Here is a 20,113-nt window from a genome sequence, read left to right as displayed (position 1 = left end):
GTTGATGTGGTTGGGGGATTTTAGTCACTCGGCCACCGGCGGGCTGATTATGCCTGTACAGTACGGAAAGCTGATTATGGGAGACCTGCACAGTACGGCGAGCTGATTATGGGGGGCTACACAGTGTTCATACGGTGGGCTGATTATGGAATATCTACACAGTACGGTGAGCTGATGATGGGAGACTTTCACAGTGCGACGAGCTGATTAGGGAAGACTTACACAGTACGGCGAGCTGATTAGGGAAAACCTACACAGTACGGAATTCGATGGCAGTTGGGCCAGCCACTATTCCATTTCTACATTTGCCATACCTTACCCCACATCACTGATTCGCAAACACATGCGTCCAACAACGATGTGGTGATTTGGCTCTTTGGCAACAAAAATGAAGCTGTTGTCGAAAAAGTGGCTGTTCCGCTGGTGGCTGGCTGAGGCTGGTAAGCACCGGTTTACTGATCCAGTTGTCCAGGTAGCTCAGTACCTGCTGGTCAGGTGATCTTGACAGCTCGAGAGCTTGGGTGAGACAAGCTTTCAATGTCAGGTCCCCACCAAATTCTCACGTCGCACATATCGCACATCGCTCACAATTTTCAAGAGATTGATCCAGTATCTTCACTAGTAAAGCATGCGATTGAACCATGGGTGATAAACCAATAATAGAATTTTTAAAAATTGGAAGCAAGATGCAGGGATTACAACAACAACAACAACAACAACAACAACAACAACAACCCCGAACCCAACAAATGCCAACCAACCCCTTGCTCGCTACGCCCATGTATGCAGGTATATACACCCTTCTTTTCACCTTTCCGAAGGGCGCGATAGCTCCTACTCCGGTAGCGCGTACTTGACCGACTCCCGCGCATTCAGCTTCTCCAGCCATGCTTTCACGAGCGGGAAATCGGCAATCTTGTATTCGCCGTCGTCGCCCAGGACCCTCTGGGCGGCCCACTGCCACGGGTAGAAGGCAAAGTCGGCGTACGACAACTTGTTGCCGACCAGCCACGGCCCGCTGAACCCCTCCTTGTTGCCGTGCGCCTCCTGCTGCCGCGCGAGCTCGCCCTCCAGCACCGTCGTCACCCGTATGATTTCCTTGACGTACCGGTCGACCGCGCTCTGCACCTTCTCCGGGTGGTACTTGGTGAACCAGACGGCCTGTCCGTAGTAGGGGCCCTGGCCCGTGGTCTGGGAAGAAGAGCCACTGCTTGGCGTGGTAGGCCTCGTTGGTGCCCGGCTCGAAGCTGAGCTTGCGCTCCGTGTCGTACTTCTCGATCAGGTACTCCACGATGGCGCCCGACTCCCAAAGCGTGAGGTCGGTGTTGGGGTCTTGGATGGCAGGCATGCGGCCGTTAGGGTTGATGGCGAGGAAGTCGGGCTTCTTGAGCTCGCTGAATTGGATATCCACGATCTCGTGTGGGATTCCCAGCTCAGAAGCGATCATGGCAACTTTGGGCGGGTTGGGTCCTCCCTTGCCCCAGATCTTGATGGGCTTGAGATTGCTGAGGGACGACATGATGGCTTGGTTCGTATTGTCGAAAGGACTAAGGCGGGGATGAGGCTTGTTCTAAGAGTAGTTGGCTGGATGTTAATGATGAGACAAGAGATGGAATATCGCCTGGCAGTCGTCCATATCTATATAGCGGTCCTTCAACTCCACTTGTTGTCGTCACTACAACTAAGAAGCTCCGTTTCGTCACGGAGCGTCGTTCGCATCCTTGCGTAGAAAGTCACCGAGTATCGTCACATTTCTAAGCGCTTTGAAATGATTTGAAAGCGCATTGCACGCTAAACGCGGCTGAGACGCCTGCTGGACCGTTTTCTAGTGTTGACGGGGTGTCCGGCCAAATTGAACTCCGTAACAGTGTAAGTCGCCGGCGGTTGGCTTACAAATCGGCGAGACAGAAGGAATAGAAGTGGAGACTAGACTAACTACAACGGAGCATCGATCCGAGCTCCCTGTCGTTTTACTTCCTATGCTCTAAATGTGAAGCTTGAGGGCAGATTCGAGTTGAAAAAAACAGGTTCGATCGCGATGTATTGTATCCCGTTAAAACTCAAGCCCATCGGTTAACAAGGACGCCGCCAATATCGAAAAACTACCAGGTAGGTACACTCGCGAGTTTTTTCACCCTCTAGGAGTCTTCTTACTACCTTGAGCCGTCTGTGACGTGAAACCAAACCGGAGCAGGACGACACTAAACCACCAATCTTGAATCTCTGTCACCGAATCTGCCAGAAGACAAGAAGTTGTCAATCCGTAAGCAGAGGTCGACATAAGTTGACTGTCACGGTGTTATTCGAGCCATCCAGCATAGTAATAATGCAAATACATAATTACCGACCTACCTAGGTGGCGCGCTGACCTTATATCCAGCCTTTGAGCTTCAGTACTTACAACCGGGCCAATCTTTCTATTAGGGTTTAACGTCCGTTATTGTGTCCTTGTTACATCCGCTAACGTCAGATATACGCCTGCGAGGCCCGATAGAGAACCAAGGGTTGATAAACATCGAGACCCTGTCTGAAAGCAATGCCCGGGCGATTTGGCAGAGAGAAGAACAAGTCCAAGGTTTGTTTTTTGTCCACTTGTTCTTGTTAGTTGGGTCCTCGCGCTCTCATTATTTGATTTTGCGACCGGAATTCGAATGAGTTACATGCAGCGATTAAATTGACAACAAGCAAGAGTCGAGCCGCATAACCACTACCTGCCTACCTAATGCGAGATACGATGGTTGATTAGCGAAGCCAGCTAACAGTCGGCTCCAACGTGCTTTCAGGTTGCCGACACATTGATATCGCCTGCATCATTAATGACCCGACTCAAGACGACTATTCGAGGATTTACGTGTGCCAGAAGTTTTATGTTGATGCCTTGCGGGTTAAGACACTTTTTTGGAAATAAGGAACAGTGAACCATGGCGTCGGGTCATCTGTCTTTTCATCTTCGGAAGAGAAGTGTGATGGCAATTTGTTGTTCACATGACCACTCTCTACACCCTATCTTAAAGTTCCGTGACGGTGGGGAAGTTGTGCGACGTGACTCGAGTGCTCACCGCTCAAGCAAAGGTAGGACCAAAAAACGATCGAAGTGCCATCTTTCCTGCTGTATCGGTCAGTGTTACTTAGTTATTTAGGCATGTAAAACGCGGCAATCGCGGCGACTGGCTGGAACCTGAGAGGTCTTGAATATGTAACAACGGCAGGCCGAGACTAATCAGCCTCTATGAACCCTGCCGCAGTATGTACACATAAACGTAATATTTGTACACATAAGCATAATGCCTTGGGATATAACTAGGTGGCCGCTGGCACCTTCGGACCCGGTATCGGCGGCCAAAGGCCACATGGTGATGAGTGGCCCCCGAGTGTCCGACGGATTTAAGTTGGCGGTGTTGGAGGGTTTGACCGTTCGACAAGCTCGGCACGTTTGCCGTATGCAAACTTGTGGGGTCATGGATCTCATGGGACGATGCGGGACTGGACATGGCCCTACGACTGGTCGAGAGGCCCGACGCAGCTGATGTCACCGGAACCGGGACTTGCCGCTTCCGTGTCGTGCAAAATGTGCCTGGAAACGAACTTGATCGAACCTGGAATTCCCAACCGGCAATGCCATGTCATGCTTTCAAATAACCCGGCTGTCTTGTCTTGATCAATTCCCGCGTTAGAACAGATCTATAATCTGACGTTGTTTGGTTGACAGCCGTGTTTCTCAAATTTTGTGGATGCCAATCTGCTTGTTCTCGTCACTTTTGCTCCAAGCACAGGTCAAGACAGGGGCGGATCCTGCAAAACACCAGTCAGCTGTCTCGCTTGCGATCAACTGCTTGCGCGCCTGCGCCCATCTGCCAAGGCGGGATCACGAGGGGGGCGACCTCCTGATTCCTAAAATCGGAGGCTCCAACGGCCGCAAGCCGCGCCGCAAACACATCCACCAACATTATTCGTACTGCCCGCCATTCAAAACCGACGCATTGTCACCGAGAGGATCGCCGCACCGGCTGTACTTTTGACTCTCGACTTGAATCCCCGGAATAGGACCAGAAAGAGAGCCGCTCTTGTTCGCCCAGCATGGGGTGGTCTAAATCGACGCGCATCAAGGTGATGCTCGTCCTCGACACCGTCTTTTTCTTGCTCGAGCTGGGCGTTGGGTTTGCCGTGCATTCCCTGGCATTGATGGCAGATGCCTTCCACATGGTGGGATCCTTTGCCCTTGGCCAAATGATGTTTACCCGTACTGACCTTTCTCCGTAGCTTAACGATATCATTTCCTTACTCGTTGGCCTTTGGGCGGTCTCTGTGGCGAGCAAGGCCACCACAGACAAGTTTTCTTATGGCGTGAGTGTCTCCCAAAATTCGCAGACTGTATCGTATTGGAACCGTTGCTGACGTCGACCGCTGCAGTGGCTCCGCGCCGAGATTTTGGGTGCCTTCTTCAACGCCGTATTCCTCATCGCCCTGTGCGTATCCATCGTGCTCGAAGCACTCACCCGATTCATCGATCCTCCAGAAATCGGGAACGCACAGCTCATCCTGGTTGTCGGCTGCTTGGGGCTCGCATCAAACCTGGCCGGGTTCGTTATATTAGGGGGGCATGGGCATTCACATGGACCGGGGGAACACGGGCACGGCGAGGAGGAGCATAGTCATGATCACGGGCACTCGCATGCCCATGGCGCTGACCGGGCTGCCGAAGAAGGACGCGCTGGTAACTTAGCCGACCAGGATTTCGCCGACGACGAGGGCGGACCCGACATTTTCCCCGAGGCGGCTGTCGCGAGATACGGAGCGTCGGGATCCGAGGGGATCAGCCGTAGAGAACGGCGGGCACAGGGAGCCACACGGCACGGCCGCCTCACGAGCATCGGCGACATGAGTATCCATCCCGCCAGTTTCCGGCAGGAGATCATCGCTGCCAGCCGCCCCCAACCAGACGACGAATCGAGCGGTGACAGCAACAGTGAAGACGAGACGGCTGTCGTGGAGGATACGGATCTACGGGAGGATACTCCCTTGCTTAAGAACAACGGCGCGGCACAGTCTAGCCGCAGCCCAAAATCGCCTGCGAGACGGGCACGGCGGGGGTCGGAAATTCACCACTCACATAACCATAATAAACCGAAGAAATCGGGAAAGAAACACGGCCACAGCCACGGCGACATGGGTATGAACGCCATGGTGCTGCACGTCTTGGGCGACGCGCTCGGCAACGTCGGGGTCATCATCACAGCCCTCGTCATCTGGCTGACGGACTGGCCGGGTCGCTACTACGCCGACCCGGCGGTGTCCCTCTTTATCACGCTCATCATTCTGCGCTCCTGCATCCCGCTCACCATCGCAGCGTCTAAGATCCTGTTGCAGGCCACGCCCGAGCATATCGACCTGAACGACGTGCGCGAGGACATCCAGGCGTTGCCGGGCGTCATCAGCTGCCACCACGTGCACATCTGGCAGCTCTCTGACACCAAGGTAGTCGCTTCGATGCATATTCAGGTCGCTTTCCCCATCTCGGAGGCCGGTGGCGAGAAGTACATGGAGCTGTCCATGATGGCGCGCAAATGTCTGCACGCGTACGGCATCCACAGCGCCACCATCCAGCCCGAATTCTGCCTCGACCGCGCCCATGCCCACGCCCGGGAACTGGACTCTGCCATGCGCATGGACGGGGCGTCGGCCTCGTCGCCGGCACTCCCCTCGACCGCTGCGCAAGCGTCGAGGTGTGGTAGTGTCGTGGAGGGCGCGTGTCTGCTGGACTGTGTGGATGATTGTGTCGGCCGCGGTTGCTGCTCCCCGAGCCACTCCCGGCCGGAGAGCAGTCACTCTGCCGAGGGGCATGGGCATGACCACGAGCACTAATAGCTGACGGCTTGGGCATACGGCACTTTTTTATATTTTTGTACAACCTACATCGTTGCATGGCGAGCATTCTGTTGGCGGCTCAAAAGGGGCTTCAGGGGCTTCAGGGGCTAAGGGTTCGTCTTGGATTGGGCAGCTCGGTATCAATCCGGGGGTCGGCAACAACGGAGTTCTAGGGTATCTGGATCAAAACTGGGGTTTCCATGCCGTGGCTCGGGATGGCTGTGTACCAACATGATTATCGGAACATTTAAGCGAATAACAATAGACAATTAATTGCCTGGACACAACATGTTATGAGTGTTCATTTTCGACATGACCAAACTCGAAGCGGTAGTGCATCTCGGGTACGTCACACATCGGAGTCGGGGGCCGAGACCGAAAAGCGGCGGGATGTTTCGCCTCTTCTGACAGACCAAAACCAAGCAATTGACGCGCGAATCCCAGTAACATAAAAATAACAGAACTCAAAATAGCTCCTGTCTAGTTATATATATAGCGACTCCAAGGCACTAACAACTCGATAGTCTTCGAATACCCTGATCAACTGCCCATTTCTTCCCACTCGCAAGTTCTGCGTCCCTCCATGCGGAGTTGGTGGTGCCAAAGCTGACACGGGATGATCCCGCCGTCGGACAAAAAGACGCCTCCCCGCCAGATGTGCATAGCCCAGCGCTGCAAATGCCCGAGATGGGATGGGACACACGAGATGAGATGAGGGGTTTGATCCGTCCGAAGTCATCAATGACGAAACGGAACGAAAACACAAAACACACAAACAAGACAAACGAACCGACCGAACCATCCGCTGGCTCGCTCGCTTCATCCAAGCATTCGTTTCGTTCGTCTGTTCGTCAGTCAGTTACACAAGCCAATGATGAAGCAGCCCTCCCGTTGCGCAAAACCAACACCACACACACACAACACCTCACAGACGCCCAGCAAAGATCGATCTGACCCTTTTGCACCCTTGCCCTTGCCCGTGCAGCAGCTCTTCTGAAAAACCCCACTCCCCGCGCCATGTTTCATCCCGGTCCGTGATACAACCGCAACCCACCCGCACACCACCCCCCCCCAGGCAGCAGCATTTGCTGCGCCGCCATTCGACCCCGTTCTCTGATTCTGCGGCTTCTTTTTCTCTCTCTGGGGGTGTGGTGTGGTGTGGTGGGGTAGAGAAGTTGAACTGGGCGCTAGGAGGCTAGTTACAGAGCTAGTGTCGTGGAGAGCGCCGCCAACGCCAAAACTAGGGTAGCTGCAGATGCGTGGATGTGGTGTCCCGGCTGGCAAGCCACAGGGCGGAAACGTGCTCCGACAGAGTTGGTTTGGAGCTTGGATTGAAGAAAAGATGTACTATGTAAGGATGGTCAATGTCGGCGGGTTAATCGTACCGTTGGAACGAACGAAGTATTGCTCGCGCGTAGCATATGCACGCCGTCAGCGCGGCCAACCCTCGGCCCTGGGCGCGTGCGAGATATATTTCACCCGGCAGCATTTCCCAAAGTGTGTCTTTCCCGAAACTGGCAGGTCGCTTTTTGCCCACAGTGAAGCTGGAGTTGGGGTCCGAGAAAACCAACAACGGTGCAAGGCAAAGGAGGGAGAAACCGGTCACAGTACCCAAAACGGGTCACGGCTACCGGGCCTCGGCACGCCTTCCCCTCCCCTTGAGCATCAAGCAGCAGTGGGAGACACAGCCGCACACGCTTCCCCGCGGGCCGATGTGATGGGATCGCTCTCCGGGGGGCAAACTGGGTCTCGAAGGATATGCACATAACTCCTTGTACTGTACAGGCTGGACGGACGACCTCCACACTTCGCTGCCCAGAAGAGCTAATAACCCGGGCAGGGTCAAGGGTCGTCGTCGAACTGGAGCTTTGCTTACTGTGCTCCTCGACGTTAGCTTGCTTGCTTTATACCTTGTCGAGGTTTTTTTTTTTATTCTCCTCGTCCATTTCACTCTGAATTTTGATTCTGCTCTCGCGCTAAAGGGCAGAGTCTTCGCCTTACCTCGTCGTCATAATCAGGTGGGCGGAACGGGCTGCTGGCTGTGCCCGGACTAGGACAGTCGCGTTATACATGTAGTCAAACCCACTTGGCTTTCGTCTACTCGGCTCCTCCGTCGCGGAGCGCCTCCTAACGATCGGCGGGCATGTGTATCCTCCTCCTCGCGCCAGCACCCACTGCCCGCCATGTCCGGACCTGGACCTGGACCTGGACCCGGTGACCGGTACTACCGCCCTCCAAATGGCTACCCGAACAGCATATACGCGCAACCAAGCACCATCCCCGCGCGGAGACCGGTAGGCGGCCCGGCTGCCGTCCCCGTGGACCCGGCGCAAGTCTCACCGGAACTCAGCTACCCGCCCCGTACAACACACTCGGTCAGCAGCAGCACACGAAGCCGAATGCTGCAGCGCATGGGCACGATCAACAGCGGAGGCAAATTCACCGTGTCGCCGGCAAGCTCGATTCACGAAGACGACGACGAGGAGGCGTACGGTTACCGGGGGCCGGCAGGGCTATCACCGTCGCCGCCGCGGCACTACCGAGACGGGGCGCAAACGCATGGGACTGCCGGCTGGGACGGCCAGGGCCAGGGCCAGGGGGTGGAGGGGGGACAAGCCGGGTTGTGGCACGGTCAGGTACCATCGCATGTACAGGCGCAGGGGGTTCCGCACACGACGACGGCAACCGGAACCGTCGATGACAACTCCCGCTCCGCCGGCGTGATGGGAGTAGCACCTGCGCTCTGGCAAACGAGCCCTGACGAGGCCGACATCCCCTACCCTGCGCCACCGCACTGGCGCGGCAGCCGGGACATGCAGGAACTCAACGAGGCGCGCGCCCGCGAGGCCGAGTCAGGCCGATGGCCCGTCCGGACGTCCTATGGCCCAGCGCCGGTGCGAACTTCCGCCCCGACTTCGGCCGCTACTGCTACTGCTTCTAATGCCCCGCCTTCGCTGCCCGTCCCAGCCGTCCTGATCCCGGGCCACCGAGTCGCCAATACATATACCGAAATCACACCCGCGGCATCCGCCGCTACATCCACACCATGGCAGCAAACACAGACCCAACAACAAACCCCGACTCACTTAACCCCCCTTAATAATACCCACCAACCCCCCACCGGGAACGACCCGCACCGCCCCTTCCGCCGCGCAAACTAGTGGAGGCGCTCCGTTTATGCATTACGAAGACATCGACTACTTCCCGGTGACCGAGTCCGAGCCCAAGGACGAATCGCAGATCGATGTCGGCGTGCCCCATGCCGACACCTTCCCCCCCATTCCCACAGGTCTTAATAGGCCGAAGGCCAGGCGGTCATGGGACCGGCAGCGCAAGCGGCGGAGGAAAGGTAATGGGCCTGTGGACGGTCGTCGATGGGGAGGGGACTGGTCGGCCGACCCCCGCGCGAGGGGATGATGGGAGGAGGGGGTGTGGTGGATTCTTGCGGTATTGTGCGCGTTGGCTGCCCGAGATATCGGGCTGCCTGCTTGGGATTGTGTGCCTAGCGGCTATTGTTGCGGTGCTAAAGACCTTTGACGGGCGGGGCTTGACGGACTGGCCATTGACCGTTTCGTTGAACACGGTAGTGGCTTTTCTGACGGCGATATGCCAGGTTGCGTTGGCCGTGCCCCTGACCGAAGGGCTCTCGCAGCTGAAGTGGAACTCGTTTGCTCGGAGCGAGAAGCCGTTGGCTGATTTCCAAACCTTTGAGAATGCGCGGCGTGGGCCTGTGAGCAGCGCCGTGCTGCTTTGCAAACGAAAAGGAAGGTATGAATACCCTCGCCCCTCGGGTTGTTTGCGTCACTTGGGTTGGTTCCATGTGCTGATCGATTGTTCAAAGGGCACTCGGAATGTCTGCAGCCGTAGCACTCATGAGTGGTTTTCTGCTCTCCCCGCTCACGCAGGGCGCCATCACCTATCCCACTCGAGATTTTGAGGCAGGGAGCGGCACGGCAGCCATCCCCAGGAGCGAATCATACTCCCACCCAATGCCGTACGGTGAGTTGACCACTGTCTCAGCCCTCTCAAACCGTGGGTGCTGACCTGGCGCCAACCTACCAGAGTACCTCGACACCCGAGAGAGGCAAGCGATCCAGTCAGGCATCTATCATGCAGTCGACGTGGAGGTACCGCCCCTGCAACCCTTATGCAGCTCTGGTAACTGCCAATGGCAGAATTTCAGCTCGCTGGCCGTTTGCGCCGCTGTGGCCGACATATCCGACAGGCTCACCATTTCCAACCAGTCCAGGCCACGGAACCTAGGCGTGTCGCTGGGAGACGCCAACGATGAGCTCGTTCGCGCTGCTCGACTCCCCAACGGCTTGTATTTGGTCGGCAGCACCGCCAGCTGCAACCTAAACATCTCTTGGCCGCATGACTCGGTAAATACCGAAAGTGACACCGAGGTGACGGACCAAGAGGGCTTCCTCCCCGCACGGACAAGTTTAGCCTTCTCAGACCAGGACGGCAGGGTGTCGAGCGCCATCGCAAACTTCTTCCTTGTTTATACCAACGAGACCTCAAACACCGGGTCCGACTCGTCAAGGGCTGTGTTCCGTGCCGCCGAGGTCCTGCTACACTTCTGTGTCAATACGTACGAGGCGTCGACCTCCCGCGGCGTGGCAACAAGTAGGGTAGTACACTCGTCCACGCTCGCCGCGGAAGACGGGTCGGGCAATTCGATCGTCAATGTCCGCCACGAATCGTCCTCGCCACCGCGAGTGTTTCTTCGCTCGGCCAACACTGACGGCGTGTACTCAGTAAAGAGAGAGGATGTGAGGTTCTTGAACGGCTATATCCTGTCGGTCTTTTCCGGCGTGTATTCCCATTGGTATGGGAAGTCGATCGGGGGCGAGACAGCCACCAGCGAGGCCCTCGGGCTCGCCATGTTCCAGCGCGAGCCGTCTGACGACGACGGGATGCGGTCTGTGGTTGGGAACCTGACCGCCAACGTGGCCGCCAGCTTGACTAACATGCAAGTGGATTTTCTTAGGCTTACGGCCCCCCTGATCCTTTTTCTGTTTGCCCTGTCACGATTCCTCTCGACCCCCAACTCCTGTTTGCGTCCCATCGTCCCATCCCCCTTGTGCTGGTGGCGATGCAACGGGCAGCGTATTCCATGTAGTGGTTGGCTTGCCCAGTATTATGTCGACTTTTGAAGAGCTCCAGGCAGTCGGAAGGTACCAGGTAGAGACGGGCGCAATGCTAACTCGAAGGTATCTCCAGGATGCGTGCCATGAGTTCAGCCTCGGCGAGCGGCACCGTTTTTGCAACCGAGAGTTACGTTCACATCCAGTGGGCTTGGCTGGCGTTCCTGGCCATTCAGGTGGCACTTTCGGTCAGTTTCCTATTGGGGATCATGATCCAGACGGCTGTCTGGAATGTGAAGATCCTCAAAGGATCGTCCACAGCGGCGCTGCTAGCCATTCCTGCCGATGAAAAAGCATACTTGGAGGAACGAGAAAACATGTTCCTTGACAATGGCGAGAGGGCTGAGACGTCTCGCAAGCTGAAAACCATCACCTGCAGGTTTCGGCCTGGAGAAAGGGGTTGGAGTCTGGAAGCAGACAAGAGGGAAAATGGATAACCCCGAGGGTGACCCTGATGGCGGCTCAAACGGAACTGTAGCTCGTCAATTTGCAGAGAAAACACCGCAATCTGCCGTGATATGATGAATATGACACATATGTTTATCGACAAATAAGTTGCGACGCGCCCTCGAGTTCGTCGGGTCCACTCGAGTCCGGAGTTTCGTGCTCTCCTGCGTCCCGAAGCGTCCAGTGTGTTCAAGACAGAGCCTCAGTGGTTGGTGTTAGAGGGGTATGGGACTCTCTGCCCGACGGACCCAATAAGGCCTGGGGGGTCCCCTCCGTTTGTCGATGCAGGAGTTGCGCGCATGCTGCAACAACTTATCGTGACGTGCGGGAACGAATGATGAAGATGCGGGCCTTCATTGTGCCTCAAACCTCAGGAGCTTCGTTGGCAATGTCTCCCACCCAGCCGTCCTGCATGGGCTTGGCCCTTGGCCGGTCTGCTTGACCTTGATCACAGTGATCACAGTGACCACCAAGGAGGAGGCGCTTGGCTGAAAGTGCTGTTTTGGGTCCTCGCTGCCGAATGTTGTCAACCATTGGGCATACCAGCCGATTGCGACATGGCCGAGGTTGCGTGTTCACCGGGGAACAGCGGGGTGAGCCTGGGGAAACACAATGTAACGGCGGGTTGACATGCTTTGTTTCTGTGGCTCCATCACGCTCCCCGCGGGCCGCACCGGAGCGTGTCGTGTGTCTGGTTAAGATCGGCTGGAGAGCTATGTCAGCCAGATATTGAAGGGCGAGAGTGATCGGAGTGGGGAGGCAAGAAGCAATAACCAGAGCCCAGACGTTGCACGCCAGGCTGATTGGGCCGCTGTGAGAAGAGTTTGGTTGCACAGGTAGCAATGCATAAAACGAGGAGATGAAAGGAGCCACTAAGGGGAGGACGAGTGCGTGGGGAAAGTGCAGTTGAGGCTGCGAGTCTGCGAGCCCGGTCCCTTCCCCCAATTCCATTGTGGTGAGCTCCTTCCAACTGGCCATCGTTCCTGCCCGAGACCGCGAGATAGGCGGGACCTCCGATGGTTCGGGAGGGGGTGTCAAACCCACCCCCCAGTTCCTGATAGGACGAGGATGGGGGGGAGAGGGCAGACAGAACCCAAGATTCCAATTCCATCCTCTCTTTCTACTGCCCCACGATTTGAGGTTCGCGCATGATGGTGGGGTGAGCTGCAAAATCGCGAACTCTGCCAGTGCGAGGCTTGCGGCGCTGCAGGGAGTTTGTTTTGGAAGCGGCTACCGAGGAGCGACGTGTCGGTGAACTCTCCCGATGAGTGGCTGCAAATCGGCACAACCCCAAAGCGAGCAGGAATGGACCAATTCGGTCTTGCCGAACACGCGGGCAGTCGACGATATCGAGAAAAAGGGGCCCCGGGTTGGCCTCAGTCCGCACACGCCTCACCTCGGGACGGTGGTTTCCCCCAGATCATCCCGCGCCGAACCCCCCGTCAACAGCGCAACCTCCATTCCGGACAACCTATCCGAGGCGATTGTCTCCTCTCCTTCCCTTCCCTCCCTTTCCTCTCCTCTCGGGCTGTCTGCTTTGAGCCTCGGCGGTGGGCTATGGGCCTGAAAACTACCTTCTTGGACGGGATCGGTGTGCAATCAAACGGCTCAGATTCGGCACGGTGACGAGCGAACTGTGGCGTTCCCAATTCCGCGTTCGGGAACTTCATCAACGCGCTGGCACACACGCCAGACCGAAGAGCCCCCGGCCTGCCCGGTGGTGGAAGGCGGCTTGTGGAGCCGGTGACTAGCTCCTCGGAGAGCCAATCGGGTAGCAAAATCGCGGTGAGGCTGGTGACAGGGCCGGCCAGCTCGGTATTGGGCCCATGTCACCGTCCCCGATTGGTGCTTGCAAGGTGTGTTCACGTTACGTAAAGCTGTAATCTGCCCTCGAAATCCAGGCTTCATCACATGACCTCGGTGTACGGGGGTTAGGGTCCATGCTGTGTGCAAGGGTCACCGAGGGGGTTCAATGGGAGCGTGGGGGTTTCTGAGACAAAGTGTTGGGCGCCCACGGGAGTTCCCTGCACGGTAAGTGAGTGTAAAATACCGCGATCAGCATTTGGTGTTGCAGGCTTTCTGATGGAGGGCGGCAAGCCGAACCCAATGAAAAGCTGCACAGTTACAAAGGATTGACGTTGCTGCAAAGGACCGCCATGTACCTGCTGCTGCAGCTAGTCTCGAGCCAAAGGCGGATGGGGAGATCGAGGCGGGTCTACGGCAGCACGGGGGAGAGTGGGCAGAGAGGGGGTTCGGGAAGAAAGATGCACTCCACTGGGTCGGTCTGCGGTGAGCGATGGCAGGGTCCACGTGGACGTGGTTCTCGTTGGGCACTTCCCAGGGACAAACGGACTTTAGGCTTGCCTGAATTGAGCCTCCAACAAGCGAGGGAGCATACCGCGGGTGAAATTAATTCTGGAAAAGGAAGAAAAAGAAACCGTGCCGGAGTCGGGCCCGGGGTTACAGAAAAACGACGGCCGGCCTCACCTATCAATGCCTTGCCGCCCGCACCTGCTGCTCCCGTCTCAGACGCTCTTTTCTGACTTCACCCGCCTGCCGCGCTAATAAGAAGCAAACCCTGACCTCCTGCTTTCTTTGGATGAAGGAGCCATTGGTTCTTCTGAGCGACCTTGTTCAATCTTTAGTTCAAGTTTTTGAGTCCTCCATCATTCCCCTCGGTCACCTACACCTAACCTACCTAATATCCTGTACCTTGTCCGTACATGATTTCGACGGGGCGTCGTGACGGCTGCATTATCAAATTACTGCCTTGTATCAGCATTGTTTCTGTACTTTCCCGGGCCCTCTTTATCCCCCATCCACCCGACCTGCCCACGGCTACCCTCGCTCCGCTATTCTACGTTCCTCCGGACTCGGCCCTTCGGTCAAAAGCGCTGCGGAACAGCTTCCGGCGTACCACATTGTCGGCCTCGAACCCTCCATTTCTATCTCGTTGGTGTGTGGGCTTGCCCAACTGCACTTTCCAAGGCTCCTCCTCGCCCCTGGATAATACTTGTTTTGTTGTCACCAAAGCATCGCTTGCCAGCAGGTCTGGCGTTTCAGGGGAACGCATTCGCCCGCGTCTATTTTGGAGTTGTGGATATCCCGCACAGTTTACAATTACAACCCCAACAGGTGCAGGTGCGGACCGAGCCGGCACGTTGGGGCATCGAGTGTCTAGCCGAAGCCATCAGATAGGGAAGCGGCCAAAATCGACTTTCGACTAGCTGACTTCGCGGTCGACTATGGGATTTTGTATTTGTCTGGAACTCTGAACAACCCGCGGTCTCAGTATGCATCCGGCTTCCAGCTTGACTGAGGCCTCGCCCAACACTAGTGACGATTTGCGCCCTGTGTCACGCTTGCCTGCAAGCCCCGACGCCCATCTGACTCTGAACGCCATCTCCGAGGACAATGTCCTACAACCGGACGGCGCCTCTCCGCCGGTGCGGAAAGACACTAGCTCGTCGATATCGACTTCAGCAACCCTCGGGAACTCGACAACGCTCGGTACGGAAGATACACCTGGGACTCCGTACAGCAGCGTAGCTTCGTCGCCTACTACCTTCGCCGCCCAAGCTGTCTTTTCTGCCAGGGACGGAAGTAATGTGACCCCACAGCGCCGTGCAAGTCGGCGTCGGACCGGCCCCCTGACGGCCGTTCAGCGCGAGCGCGCCCACTTAATCAGGAAGATGGGTGCTTGCTCTGACTGTCGCCGGAGGAGAGTTGCAGTGAGTCCACGCTCTTAAATCAATCCTGCCCCGGTCTTCCGGCTCACAGATCATCCAGTGCCACCCTAACCACCATAATATGACATGGGAGGACGCTGCGAAGAGGTTCAGGTCACATGAGGCCTCCTCCCAAGGGCTCTCTCCAATAATAGGGCCTCAAATCAGTCCTGCGCCGCTGAACACGAGAGCGTCGTTTTCTCAGGACTCCCGGGACATGGACATAGATACTTCCCCCACACAACAGCACCCCCAGCCGTCCTTAAACGAGTCACGCATCAGGACCCCTCTTCCGTCTGGCCCACGCGCTGACAAGCACGTCAACCTGCCGCCCCTCCCCGGATTCGATAACTTTAGAGCGGACCTCCAAGGAAGTGCCGATCGGATTCTAGAAAGCCCTTTCCGCAGTCGTTATGCCAACGTCTCGGTTCTCATGGTCCGGTGGCAGGACGACGAGGACGCCGGGGCTCAGAGTGCTCTCAACGATCTAGCTAAGACATTCCACGAAAACTATCACTACACCGTTCACATTAAGACGATTCCGACATCGACGGAGGAGTCGAGGACTCCCTGGCTGTGGTTATCCCAGGCGGTCGCAGACTTCATCGCGGATCACAACCAGCGCGACTGTCTAAGGATATTTCATTATACTGGGTATAGCTACTTGGACAGTGACCGGGAGATGCTTCTCGCAAGGTTGGTACCGTGATCTAATTCGCAACATATTCTTGTCCGTGCGCAGGCTCACTCTTAGGTACCAGCTCCAAGCACGCCGACCCTGCCTCGGCCATCCGATGGAGCGGCATTCAGTCGTTTTTCGAAAATGCCCGCTCAGACGCTCTCCTCCTCATGGATTGTGCGTATTACCCCACGCACACAGCGTCGCGGCGGTCAGGCATGTTGGAGTTAATCGCGGCGTCCGCGGGCGAGGATCACGTCGAACATCTTGGTAGAAGCGCTTTCACTCGCGCGGTGACAGACCAGCTGCGAAAGAGGGCTGCTCAACCGTATAGAGAACCGTTTTCTTCCGCCGAACTCCACGCCAGGCTGCTCTCGCTGTACCCTGAGATAATACGGGAACAAAACCCAGAGAAGGAGGCCGTTGTGAGGTTCCCCACGCCGCTAAGCATGCAGCTTTCCGGCACGAAAACCCTGCCGTCGATACTGTTAGCCCCGCTGCAGCATGGCGAAGTCCCTCGTGCTCTGTCGAGCGGGGCGCAAATTAGCATAACGTTCCGACTGACGGATGAACCGTTTAACATGGACAGCTGGGCTGAATGGCTCCGCATGATGCCCGGGGGTATCACAGAAGCGAGGGTGGATGGCCCCTATCGCGATACGTTTCGATGACAGCAGCGACCGAGCGACCACCTCGCGCGGCGTTACTGCTAGGAATTGGTACAAACTGGCACATTGACGAGTGCCTCGCCGCTAGGCCGACGGACACAGACTGCCTGTAACGTTTCTCCAGACTCTGACGAGTCGTGTTTCTTTCCCGCATGATCTATTTCGGCGTTGCGCGATCTCAGTTGGTGTCCTCATTTCAACGACCTTATGACGACGCATCCCTGCATCTAATAGAGTCATCGAAGAGAGAGATCTATCTTGGGATCTGAGCCGCTGTTAGGGTTTCCTTGGAAGTGGAATGGGGAATGGAGCCGAGTGTCGAGGAAGATTGTATCTGATGAGCCCGTTGTGGCCAGAGGCAGAAACAAGGCCATCGCCCGTGCTTTGCGGTGTGGGAAAGAAAGGGTGGTTGATGTGCGACACAAGGAGAACTCAACCCATTTTAGTCACCATTTAAGCCGTCGTACTGATTCGGGTCATCCCTTCTAAAAGGTGGACAGACAGGACGACGGAAGGAAGATTAGAAAACCCCTAAATTCAACCCGCATCTAATGGTATCATTCTACCCCGTGTTCAACCCTACAAAAGACTAGTAGTACATGCAACAGCCAAGAAGAGAAAGAAGCCGCCCCCTGAAATATCTACCCCTTCCTCCCTTACAAAACAGCCACCGCGGCAACCAAGCCAACCATCAAAGCCCAGGCCGACCTCCCCACGACCTTCACACCGGCCGACTCATCCGAGTTCCCATTCCCAATCTTGAAGGTAGGCTCGTACTCGGCGCCACCGCCACCCGAAGCAATAGCAACACTAGCATCAGCCAGCGTCCCGTTCCAGCAGTAACGCTCAAAGCAAGAATTGCAAACCGCAGGCACGGCGGTCTCGGTGCGCGTCCAGCTGCGGCTCATGACGGCGCAGGCCACGCAGGTCTGCCACCGAGTGTCCAGCGTGCCGTTGCCCTGGGTCGCCGCGTCGTACCCGTTGCGAATGATGCCGTCGCGCTCGGGCAGCGTGTAGGAGGGCGTGAAGGTCGTCACGTTGGACATGGCCGTGTAGGGCGCGTTGGGCACGTAGACGATCAGCGGCGGCGCGGTCTGGCCCTGCGCGAGGGTGAAGTTGGCGGCGTCGCAGCCGAAGAAGGTCGGCCGGCTGTTGAGCCCCTGCGCCAGGAAGGTCTTGTCGTCCGGGACGGCCGGGAACAGCGTGCCGTTGGCGATGCTGCCGCGGACGCGGTCGAAGCTGGCGCGCATGGCCGTGCCGTTGGGCCAGGCGTAGGTCGTGTCGGCGGAGGAGTCGACCGCGAAGATGACGTCGACGGAGCGGAAGGGCTGGATTAAGGGGTGGAGCGGGATGTTTTGCAGGTCCATGCCGCCGTCGACGAGGTCGAGCTCCGAGGTGCCCGCTGTCGGGTTGCTGCCCTTGTTCCAGCCGAGGAAGGGGTTGGGCACGTACTGGGCGATGTCGTTCTTGTCGGCGTCGAGGCCCTTGAGGACCGAGGTGCCGGCGTCGATGAGGAAGTCGGGCACGCCCTCGACGCTGGAGATGTTCTGCAGGAGGAAGGCGTTGAAGAGCGAGCTGCTGGTGCCGAAGATGTAGCTGAGCGAGTCGAAGCCGCGCACGCACTTGCCGTCGCGCGGGACGACGCCGTTGGAGAAGTTGGAGGCGAGATAGCGCATGGGCGCGAAGCCGAAGGTGGTCGGGTCCCAGGAGCCCATCTCGTACGGGTTGAACTCGTACACGGTCGCGTTGAGCGAGATGATCTTCTCGCCGGGCGCCCGGCCGTCGGCCACCAGGATGGGGAAGGGCGCGCGCGCGTTGGAGAACTCCTCGTCGTCGGCGATGCTGGAGAAGGTGTACGACGGCCCGCCCTCGGGCGCGTCGATCAGCTGCCAGGCCAGCGCCCGGCCCCAGTAGTCGGTGATGGACGTCTCGAAGCCGGCATCGTCCTTGTCGCTCACCTGGCTGGCGACCTTGGCCCAGTACCGCGGGGTGTCGAAGATGCCGGACAGGTCGGGCCCCGTGAAGATGGAGTTGTCGAACCGCCAGATGCTGCTGTCCTCCCTCCCCTTCCGCAGGGTCTCGACGGTGGTGAAGTTGTTAGCATAGATACTGCTGACCAGCCATCCGCCGCCGGATAGACCAGACAGATAGGTGCTGGCCTGGAGGAGGCCGCAAAGCCCACCTTTGCCGGAGAAGCCGAGGATGCGGATGTCGGCGGCGGAGATAAAGCCGGCGCCATTCTTCAAGAGCGCGGTAGCCGCCGCCCGAAACCAGCGATGCCGAATGTTAGGAAGGTTCTTGACATCCGAAGCGAACCCGGTTGATGTAGGCCTCGGCGTCGAAGCCCTCGATGTTGAGCCCGCTCCAAGAACTGGATCATGGAGTCGACGGTGAGCGGGCGTCGTTTCGCTAGCCAGTCAGTCTCGCTTTTGGAGAGCGTGTCGGCACGCCGGATCGTGGGCTTCTCCTTGGGGCAATCTACGTGAGCCGGGGCATAACCGCTCGGCGCGTCGGGGCGGGCGCGGGCGCTGATGGCGAGTTTCATTGTTCTGCGATGGTACCCTAATGGGCTCGGCGGATGTGGAAAGGGGGAGGAGAGCGAGCGGAAGAAGGGCGTTGAGATGCATGGTGAGGAGGTAGTTTATTTTATTTTGGTGGCCAGCAAAACCCGCATGGAATTTTGTGGTTTGTATGAAGCACCGATATGGACCAAAGTCGAACGCTTCCTCAGGTGAAATGTGCTAAAATGAGATTTTTTAGGAAGGAGATACGAAGATCACCGAGGGCCGATCTCACGGCTAGGCGACAATAGTTATTAATGAAACAAAGATGGGAATTCAAGAAAAGAAGAGGCACCTTGCGGAAAGGAGGGTGGTGAAGGCGGCCGGCCAGAAACAACGCCGTGGCTGGCTGTATGGCAGCCAACAAATGGGGGAGAAAGAAAATATGTCGGTTGGGTTGGTGGTGAGAAACAAGCAACACCGAGCGCGAAGTTGTAAGACGGGGGTCAGCCAGGTGTATTTGCAGGGCTGGCAGGGGTCGGTCATGTACATGGTACTTGAGGTATCCGTATTGGGTAACTCCTCGACAGAGCAGAACATCCCAGTCGTGGCGGTGAAACCCCTTGTTGCTCAATTCTTCGTTTGGTTATTAGCTACCTGCCTCCCCAGAATGTGATATCGACGACTTCATGCTAGATAGAGTTAACAATAAACATCTCGACGCTCGTCCATATCCACATCACATCTTTACACTCAAACATGTCACCCAGATTCCGTGTCCCCCGCGTTTGCAGGGCAACATTGAAACGGGCCGCGAGACGGAAAGCTGACGCAGATCCTGCGACGACGAGACCGACCATTCATTAAGGCAGCAGAGGCCGATTTATGGGCGGCCTCGGGGACAACGACGCGTTGGTCTGAAGAAACAAAAAAAAGGATAACAAAGATGAGACGGCGGCTTACGCCTCGCATTTCAGCTCGGGGTTTCAGTTGAGTTACATTGCAATAACTAATGAGATGCATTTCCTCGTCCGGAAAGCCGTTTGGTGGATCCTGAATATGACGTGAGGTTCAG

The 20,113-nt window shown here is 56.9% G+C and overlaps 5 protein-coding genes across 5 annotated transcripts; 3 read left to right on the top strand and 2 right to left on the bottom strand.

Moving 5' to 3' along the window:
• Window positions 1-834: 834 nt before the first annotated feature.
• On the bottom strand, window positions 835-1,519 carry CHGG_00887 (uncharacterized protein; the record flags this gene model as incomplete). The annotated part of the gene is made up of 2 exons (XM_001220107.1): window positions 835-1,098; window positions 1,154-1,519. 2 exons carry the CDS (start codon window positions 1,517-1,519, stop codon window positions 835-837), a joined length of 630 nt encoding a protein of 209 aa, XP_001220108.1.
• Window positions 1,520-4,077: 2,558 nt separating this feature from the next.
• On the top strand, window positions 4,078-5,862 carry CHGG_00886 (uncharacterized protein; the record flags this gene model as incomplete). The annotated part of the gene is made up of 3 exons (XM_001220106.1): window positions 4,078-4,203; window positions 4,261-4,344; window positions 4,411-5,862. The coding sequence occupies 3 exons, from the start codon at window positions 4,078-4,080 to the stop codon at window positions 5,860-5,862; spliced, it is 1,662 nt and encodes a 553-aa protein (XP_001220107.1).
• Window positions 5,863-8,048: 2,186 nt separating this feature from the next.
• CHGG_00885 (uncharacterized protein) lies at window positions 8,049-11,452 on the top strand (the record flags this gene model as incomplete). The annotated part of the gene is made up of 6 exons (XM_001220105.1): window positions 8,049-8,855; window positions 9,082-9,214; window positions 9,372-9,633; window positions 9,771-9,864; window positions 9,930-10,789; window positions 11,092-11,452. 6 exons carry the CDS (start codon window positions 8,049-8,051, stop codon window positions 11,450-11,452), a joined length of 2,517 nt encoding a protein of 838 aa, XP_001220106.1.
• A 3,303-nt stretch (window positions 11,453-14,755) lies between these two features.
• On the top strand, window positions 14,756-16,650 carry CHGG_00884 (uncharacterized protein; the record flags this gene model as incomplete). The annotated part of the gene is made up of 4 exons (XM_001220104.1): window positions 14,756-15,193; window positions 15,285-15,886; window positions 15,952-16,046; window positions 16,544-16,650. 4 exons carry the CDS (start codon window positions 14,756-14,758, stop codon window positions 16,648-16,650), a joined length of 1,242 nt encoding a protein of 413 aa, XP_001220105.1.
• Window positions 16,651-17,193: 543 nt separating this feature from the next.
• CHGG_00883 (uncharacterized protein) lies at window positions 17,194-19,164 on the bottom strand (the record flags this gene model as incomplete). Its single annotated transcript, XM_001220103.1, has 2 exons — window positions 17,194-18,908; window positions 19,020-19,164. 2 exons carry the CDS (start codon window positions 19,162-19,164, stop codon window positions 17,194-17,196), a joined length of 1,860 nt encoding a protein of 619 aa, XP_001220104.1.
• Window positions 19,165-20,113: the final 949 nt, after the last annotated feature.

Source organism: Chaetomium globosum, genomic scaffold, assembly GCF_000143365.1.
Source record: "Chaetomium globosum CBS 148.51 scaffold_1 genomic scaffold, whole genome shotgun sequence".
NCBI classification, from domain to species: domain Eukaryota; kingdom Fungi; phylum Ascomycota; class Sordariomycetes; order Sordariales; family Chaetomiaceae; genus Chaetomium; species Chaetomium globosum.
Note: the sequence above shows the minus strand (reverse complement) of the source record. Positions and strands in the feature narration are given on the sequence as shown.